The following is an 8421-nucleotide window of genomic DNA, read 5'->3' on the forward strand; positions in this document are numbered from 1 at the left end:
AAAGTCTGAAATGAAGAACCATGTGGAATCTGAACATGTGCAGGTGAGAAACAAATCTCTCCTCGAAAATTGCTGACTTCTATGGGAATCAGTCTAACGAGGTCTCTTTATTGCAGGTTACCTGCAAGTGTAGGATGAAGATAGAAAAAAGTCTCTTGAAGGATCATGAGGTTGGTGGACTTTATGTTATCAGACACTTGGAAGACACTCTGCAGTATTTCCAAGTACTGATTCCAGAGCCTTTCTGTCAGCCAAGACCTGGATGCCAACCTGTGATTTATGCATCCTTTTTATTGAGCCGTGCTTTCTAAATTCACACCCTCTGAGAGAAGGTGGTTGGAAACTGCCCTAAAGTGGTGGAGCCTGCTCAAGGCTTCATATCAAAGGGGTATCTGGTGACTGGTGATTTTGTCCTTATTAGTGATTAAGATGAAAAATGGTACGCTATTTCCAAAGTACGTGATGCGATTAACTTGACTTTTTTCGTTCCTTTAACGTTACACGTTTCTGACTCTGCTGCAGTCATTATGTGAGTTTTAATAACTCATTATGTCCAAACAGACTTTATAAATAGCTTGTAAAATATACTAAAATAGGACACAGTGGGTTTTTCTGAGGTTTCTGAATCCAGTTGGCTGCTGTCACAGGCAGTTATAAATGCCAGTACTTTCCCTTCCTGTGGGCTCATTTCAAGACAGCTCTGGAAGTGTTGCCTAAGTCTGCTTATTGCTGAGGAAAAAGGGATTTTCTTTGAAGATATGTCCAGTTCAAAACCCTGGAAGTAGTTTATCCTGCACATTTGTGTGTAGCGCTTTTAGTTTTGTTTGTAAAACACGATGTATTGATGTATGTTTTGATGTATTGATGATGTATTATTGCAGCATCTGTAATTATAACATGTATTTCATCTATGTTTAACCCCTTTTGAAGGGCAGCTTACCTGTCATTCCCTGTAGGGTAAAGAACATAAGCAAGCAATTTTTGTTGAGTAGTAAATATGCTGTAGATCTGTTCCCTAACAGAACATGCTAACATGTTTATTAGCAGTACTGAATGAAATGTGATTATTACTGGATGTCAAGACCGTATCTGAAAGTTAACTTCAAAAAGCACTATGTGAATCTGCTATCCAAGTGTTACAGGTTTTAAAAAAACGTTGTGAGTATTTGGAGTGCTTCAGCTGGCATGTTTATGACTACACAGGTTATACAACGCGTTGTTCTTACATTTCTCACATAGTATCTTATTCCAGGCTATTGTTTAGTGTAGCTTTGGGTCTAGCTAAAGAAACAATAGATGGCTCAACTCTTAAGCAAACTGAGAACCTCCCTCCACCTTTGCCTCAGTCTTCCATATGTGAAGAATAATCCCTCTTTCTTTTTGTCAGGCGTCAGCATGCCCTCTGCGTCCTGCCCTCTGCCAGTACTGCGACATACAGCTCGCTTTCAACAAGCTCCAGGAGCATGAAATCTACTGCGGAGCTAGGACTGAGAGATGTGGTGGGTGCGGTCGTATCATCATGATGAAAGATCTAAAAGAGCATCCTCGAGTCTGTGGGCAAGAGGTGAAACAAGCAAGAGGAAGCAGAGCAGTGCCTCGGTTTGAGGATGAGGATGCAGATTTGCACGCCCTTCGGGACGTTAGAGACCGACTGAGATCAGGTAACTACGCTGGGCCTCTGTGGAGAGTGCCCAGGGTGCTAGAAAAGCAGATTTGTAGGAGACAAAGCACGTTAAGGACATTAGCAGAAGAGATGTTTCAGCAGTGCAAAGAAATCAAAAGTGAGGTAAGGCGTAGAGAAGAGCGGCTTCTAATTTGACATTTGGCAACTGATCCAAGTGTAAGGTTCCGTAATTGCTTTATGTGAAAATACTGAATAATGAAAGCTCCAGAGGCACTGTGAGTGGGACTACGTTACGGTGGAATAGGACTCCAAAGCTATACGCCAGCTGAATGGGGGACTGCTGAGGTACCTGGTGTGAAAGCCCAGTCCTCTGCCTGTTATTTTGCCTCAAAGTGTCTAGCTTAAAAACAAAATTGGAGTTGTTTGCTCACTGTAGATTCTGTCCCTTTTTGTTTAGCAGCTGCACTCCTTTTTACTTCAGTTAAGTAGAAGAGTAGGTAAGATCTGGATGTGGGTTCACATATGTAGTGCTGCGCATTTCTGCAGTAACATCCTCTTTGGACACAGCTGAGACAATTATCAATGCCTCTGCTCTTTCCTAAGCCTCCCATCTCCAACTCCACATGCAGGGCGTCATGTCACACTTAGTACATAGCCTTTCCATGAGCTCTTGGCTGAATCTGTGCTCTAATTTTTGCTGTGGGCTGCTCAGGATTTAACACTGCAGAATGCCAAATTACAGTCTTCACTGGAGAACACTGCCCAGCTTGTAGAAATAACTTCTGGGCTTAGTCAATAAAGCTGAGTAATCTGGAGAGCTGTAACTTGCAGGCCACTTGCACTGACTGCCAAAGGGTGTTCACAAGTAGTATTTTTATGCACATGAAAGCTTTGTTTTAAATTCTCATGCAATCAGTACAAATGAAATAGCAGAGAGATTTGAAACAGGCCAGCAGGGGTGAGGAGCACTTAGCCTGTCTTTAGGCATCATTCGTTGAGTCTAGGGCCCTGTTCTGGAACCCTGCTTTCCTTCTCAGATTGTAGTTTTCCTACCAGAAAACATTTCATGGTTTTCTTCTGTACATATAGAATTCCCACTGTTGTCAAATGGAATATCATTAAAAGGAATTTGGTTTCCCATTGATACATTGAAAAAACAAAGCTGAAGTGTTTCAGCCTTGTAAAAGGGACAAGACTACAGTGTGTTAATTGGACCTTGTTCACGGTGTAGGTCACAGAAAGCTCCTCAGCAGCTTTGTAAAGCTCCCAAAGAAGCTTAAGTTCAAGCTTTTGGAGTAAGAGGAACAGCTTTCTTCTTTTTCTCCTTTTTTGCTTGTTACAAACACAAATAGGATGACTGTTTTCCTTCTTCCTCCTGAATTTGATACAGGTGTCCTTCTAGGCTGTGAAATGCTGACCTCCATGATTGTCCTCATGTGCACGGGTGAAACCCTCATGGCTGAGCTAGTTTAATGCACAGAAGTGAACTGCTTGTTGCACATTTAACGTTCTCTCAATTTTATGATATTTATCTTTTGAAGAGGATGAACTGGAGCAGTTGGGGAGAAATGGAAACACTCATTCCTCACTTTATGACGAGTGGAACGCCGATTTAGACTACGTGTTGGCTCTGAGCCTGCAAAATGAGAACAATCCTCACAATAATACTGCAGCTGAAATTCACAGTGACTTCTGGGAAAACTACTACACCAAAGAGTCTGTGCCATCGGCCTGTCTTAATGAACCAGACAAGTCAAATATCTTCTCCTGTGACTCTTTAGTGTCTTTTAGCACATCAAACCACTTAAAAAGTAAGTATAAACTCTGTTGTGGTTGGGTTTTTTTTCCTTAAAGGTTGAGGGAAGGGAGAAAGAAAGAGAGGATTCTTGGATTGGGAATGTCAAAGATTATTTAGGTATTTTAAACTGTTAAAATGAGTCTCTTTGAGACTCCCTCTAAATCATTTTTAGATAATTACTACACAGGATTTAAAACTCTCCATGAGTACCATTTCTCCTTCCTCTCTTAAGTGTTTTCTTCTGCTCCCTCAAAACTTAGCAATATTAGTGTTTAAAATAGTTTCTTTCGTAGAGGTATTACTAAAGCAAGACAGCAAGGGAAGAAGAAATAAAAATTGTAGTGGATCTCTGACCTTGATGTGTGGTGAGAGCTTGATAACAACTGAGTAGGTGACAGCTTTCTTCTTGAAGTAAACAGGAAGGGAGGATCTGGGGGAGACCTGAAGTACCAGCTTATTTTGAAAGGAGAAATGGTACTAAAGGATTTATTGAACGCAGTAATGGGCTTTTTTACCAGACCATTCGATATACCTTTAACCCCAAAACATTGTTCCCACTCTGGGTGATGTGAATTTGCTTATGTGAAATTCAGCAGGTGGGACTAGAGCAACTGTTTCCGTAGCGTTTGCTCCGGTTGCTGGCCTGTGGCACGGAACAGGAGCCTGGTGCTTCCGAATTTTGGAGATGAGTCGATCCAGCTGCATCAGACTTCTCTCTGGTAGAGGATATAACCGTTACTTATTTTGCAGATGAGGAGATCATCATGTTGCCGTGTGAATTTTGTGAGGAGCTCTACCCTGCCGAAGACCTGATTCTTCACCAGGTTTAGTACTTTCACATATTTTATCTAGGGGGTTGCAGTAAAGACTTTTTTCTGCTCCCGTGACTGAACGAGGGTGCGGTCTTCACTCAGTGATACTCTGAGACCTGTAGCAATTTTGTCTTTGCAAAGCATGTTTTTTAAAGTCCATCAGTGCTCAACAGGAGAGCTAATTTTTCCGTGTTGCTTGCATAACAGACAGGTTGTAACCCAGCAAGTGCCTTTGCCTCGTTCAGTAAAAGAAGCTCTTCTCCAAATCCACGAGAATATGATGGTCTGCGTGCTCTTGGGTCCAAAAGCTGTAGGTCTCTCTCTGCATCCCAGCCCCAAGCTGTCCAGGCAGAAGGAGACATTATGATTCCATGTGAATTTTGTGGCATCCAGCTAGAAGAGGAGACCCTCTTTCATCATCAGGTACAAAAGAGAACTTGATCTGTTGTATCGTGTCCGGTTGTTTGAGATCTATGCCAAGCCCTGTGGCCTCTTGTTGTGGCACGTTTCAGGAATCCAAGTAGCTGTCCCCTGTGTCAGCTCTTCCTAAACAAAGCCGCTCGGGTCCTGTCTAAAATGTTGCGGTATGCTGAGACTCTTCCTGAAAAGTAACAATTAGTTTTGAAAGCCCTTGTAACAAAAGCTAAACAAAAGGCCCTGAAATTGCACAATATAAATGTTTGACTTATACATAAAAGTTATGTTGAAACCAGGATGTATGAATCACAGCTGAGGTGGGAGAGGAACGCAAGTGTATGACCTCTGTGGGGCAGAGAGGACATAGGCAACTCGGACTACAAGTCTAGGAGAGGGAGAAATGAACGTCTCGGAGGGTAGATGTAAAGAGAGAGAGAAAGGGCGAGAGCTTGAGTGTGTCGGAAGCTCGGCCGAAGAGGGAAGTGGTGGGTTAACGAAGCGACGGGTGCTGCAGAGTCGCTGGCATCTTCCGACTCTGCTGTACGTTGCTGTCCGATACTTCTCATATTGAAAGAACAGCGGGCTTCGGTACTGCTGAAGCTGTTTACTGCTTTAAGAATGCTGCACAGATGCCACCTGGATCACTTGGTGCTTTGCTGCTTCTGTACAGCTCGAGAGCAGAACTGGGGAGCGGTGGGCACGTGGAAGAGACAGTCCTCTGGAATTCGCTGCTATTACAGACACGATATGAAAATGTTGAGCTTGCTCATTTTCTGTTTCACGGCTGAAGGAAGGGGGAAGTTAACAGTTCTTAGAGTCCTAACAAAGTAGTGAAGCTCTATTTTGTTTGTTTTTCTGGGCCTTTCCTCTCCTAGGTGATAGTAAAATCAATATTCATACAAATGAGATCTTGTAAAATTTCGTAGCTTATCCTTTGCTAAATAGTCGTGCTTGACACTGAGGAGAAGTCCCATCCAATTCCTATTACAGTCGGCTGTTGGAAGGCTTTTTTGTTTTTCCCTCACCCTGCCTAACTATTGAGGAAATGCAGAATGCAAAGACCGCTTGATCCACCAGCTTCTACTATTTTGAGTGAAGTTTGTGTATGGTAATCAGGACTTGTTAAGAATTAGTGAGGGGGGCTGAGTTGCAACATTATCATTGGTTTGCAAACCACAAAAAGGACCCCCTGCATTTAAAGTTCTGTGTTCCATGTAGTGTTCCTGGTGTCTAACTAAGGTAACAAAGGTTTTCCTTTCTAGTTCATATTTTTGTTTCGTGTCCTGTGGGTTTCTGTCTTCTTGTTCTGGTGTTCCTGGATGTAATTAGCCTGCAGAAAAACATGACTTTATAACCAGAATAGCCAACTGGGGCCCTTCTGTGGGCAGCGTGACTTGGAAATCACTTTTCACTTGATTTTTGTCCTTGGCTTTGGTTTTTATAATGGCACCGATACCAGGTTGATACCAGGAACTCGATCAGAATTGCAGTGACAGTACTTCAGGGCTGCTTTCCCCGTGCTCAGGCCTGGCTTTGCGTTTGGGGTCGTTTTCAGGCGTGAGAGGCAGAAGGCGGGTGGTTGTTGGCGGTCTGGCAGTCCGTCCCCGCTACAGAGTGGGTCCCGTCAGCAGGACTGGCTCACGCTGCTGGTTCCATTTTGGCTTGGGCCCTGTGGCGGGCGGTGATTGTTCCTGAGCTCTGTGTACCCGAAGACAGGTGTGTCGACAAGCCCATACCTGCCTCTTCCTAAACACAACTTCCTGCTACCCTGAACCTTTGTGAGGGGCGATGCTCTGCGGTGTTTTTACAGGAATAAGTTCGTACGAGCTGTCGTTTCAACACTCAAACGTATGTTTTGCTTTAGCACCATTGTGATCTGCGCCCAGCCAGTCCGGCAGCCAGCTTTCCACCTCCGCAGCTGCTCTCTCCTCAAGCCAACAGAGAGAGAAGAGAATCGCCAGAGCTGGCTCGGAGACGAATCAGGCATCAAGGTGTGGGCAAAACACAGCCTTCTGCGCATTCTTTTCCTTTACGTTTGCAGGAGCATTGTGCATGTTCCAAGCTGAATAGATGTTGTTACCCTGTTTTGTCTGCAAAATTTAAAAATCTTCGATCCTCTACCATTGATCTAGTTTTATGCAAGAAAGATTAAATCACTGAAACTCGATATCCTCAAAGATCTTGGTTGTGAAGCCCTATACTGCATTTACTAGCCCTATGCTGCGTTTACTAGCCCTGTTAAGCACCATGTTCTTGTCCTCGCAGGAGATGTTTCTCCTTGGTGCACAGAAGGCTTTGGGCAGCAGAGGCTCAGCTGTCCTGCAGGAGGGACCACGTCGCTGAGTAACACGGCAAAGGCCAGGAATGCACCCCTGTCCTCTTCAGGCAGAGGCAGCGACGCTCCCAGCGCGAGAGGGAAGCCCAGGAAGGTGGCTGGCAACGAGGGAAGGCCGAAGAACAGAGGTGCAAGTGAACCCACAGGTGGGACAGCGCCACGTGTGAGACCTACTCGGAACTTTCCTTCAGAAGCCTTCACATCCAGCTTCTCGAGAACTTCTACAACCCAGCCAAGGTAACGCTTTTCTCTTCCGTTTCCCGCAGCCGCGCTGAGGCTGCCCTAAAGCGTAAGGGATCGGCGGCACCGCAGGAGTTTTGCTGTGCTGAAAGTGGGGGTGCAGCCTTAGGCCTGGCGCATCCCGATTTTCAGATGGCAGCAGCCCAACGGCAGCGGTAGGGAGAAATCCATTCCAGTCCTCTGCCTCGTCTCCTTATGGCGCAAGTCTGGATTCCCTGTGGCTGAAAGGGCTTCACTCAATTTAATTTGGCTGCTGCTTACCTGAGTTTCAAATGGCAAACTCGGGCTTTTGTGTCAAAATAGAATGGACAAAATGGGTGCTGGGATAAAATGTGGGATAATGCCTTATTATAGCGCTCTCCTCTTAACATTTCTCTTGGCTCTTTGAATAGGATCTGGTTCTGCTACAAAAATAACTGGGTCAGGGTTCAGGAGAAGATTGAAGGGCCTCTTCCTTGGCCTTCCAGAGTCTCCCTGGTGTGAAGGACCCGGGTTGACTCAACAGTAAGAGCACAGAACCGGGTAGGTTCACTTCCTCTGAGTGTCCTCTTCTTTTTCTACAGCACCAGCAATGCGGGAGGAAGGAGCCTCGGGGTGTCGGATGGTCCCGTCGGCTTCAGGCGCAGGAGCACAAAGGTGAGGCGGTAGAGTGGGGCTTCGTGCTGGGATCGGGTCTGGACCAGACACCTCCATCTCGGAGGACAGTGCCTGGCTGTTACCCCTTGGGTTTGTGATGGTTTTGCCAGGACGATGAGCTTGTTTTACAGTCCTTCCCACTTCAGTGAGGTTTATATCGATTGCTTTTTATCGAGTACTCTTTGAAAACAGCATTTTTACTTTTTTTTTTTTCTTCCCCTCCCCTTTAGGCAAAAGCCCAGAGCCCAATGTCTGATTATCCGGAGAAGTGATCCACCATTTAGAAAAAAATGTGTTGAGCACTCTACGCACTATTACTGTGCACTCCTGTACTTATTTATCTGAGCGCAAGTAAATTCCTGTATCGCCATGTCGCTGAAAACTTTCTATGAATTTAAATTTTTATAGGCAGTGATTATTATATATCTATATATACGTATTTTTAGTTTGTGAGAGTATACTACAGGTTTTTACCTCTGTCATCTCTACTGGCACCTTCCCAAGACAGCAACTACACGTCTGCCCTGGGCACCACCTGGGTTCTCTTTCCGGTTGGTTT

General features: G+C 44.8%; 1 protein-coding gene across 1 annotated transcript in view; it reads left to right on the plus strand.

Annotated features, from left to right (window-relative positions):
* The window catches only part of TRAFD1 (TRAF-type zinc finger domain containing 1), a 9381-nt gene extending 1247 nt beyond the window's left edge, over nt 1-8134 (plus strand). The window contains 11 exon segments of the mRNA XM_009880366.1: nt 5-43; nt 117-170; nt 1388-1730; nt 1733-1786; nt 3166-3435; nt 4587-4657; nt 6516-6642; nt 6917-7132; nt 7619-7730; nt 7790-7862; nt 8093-8134. Coding sequence (XP_009878668.1) covers nt 5-43; nt 117-170; nt 1388-1730; nt 1733-1786; nt 3166-3435; nt 4587-4657; nt 6516-6642; nt 6917-7132; nt 7619-7730; nt 7790-7862; nt 8093-8134 — 1401 coding nt within the window.
* The last annotated feature ends 287 nt before the right edge of the window (nt 8135-8421 follow it).

The sequence above is a fragment of the Charadrius vociferus genome, unplaced genomic scaffold (genome assembly GCF_000708025.1).
Source record: "Charadrius vociferus isolate BGI_N301 unplaced genomic scaffold, ASM70802v2 scaffold332, whole genome shotgun sequence".
Taxonomy (NCBI): Eukaryota; Metazoa; Chordata; class Aves; order Charadriiformes; family Charadriidae; genus Charadrius; species Charadrius vociferus.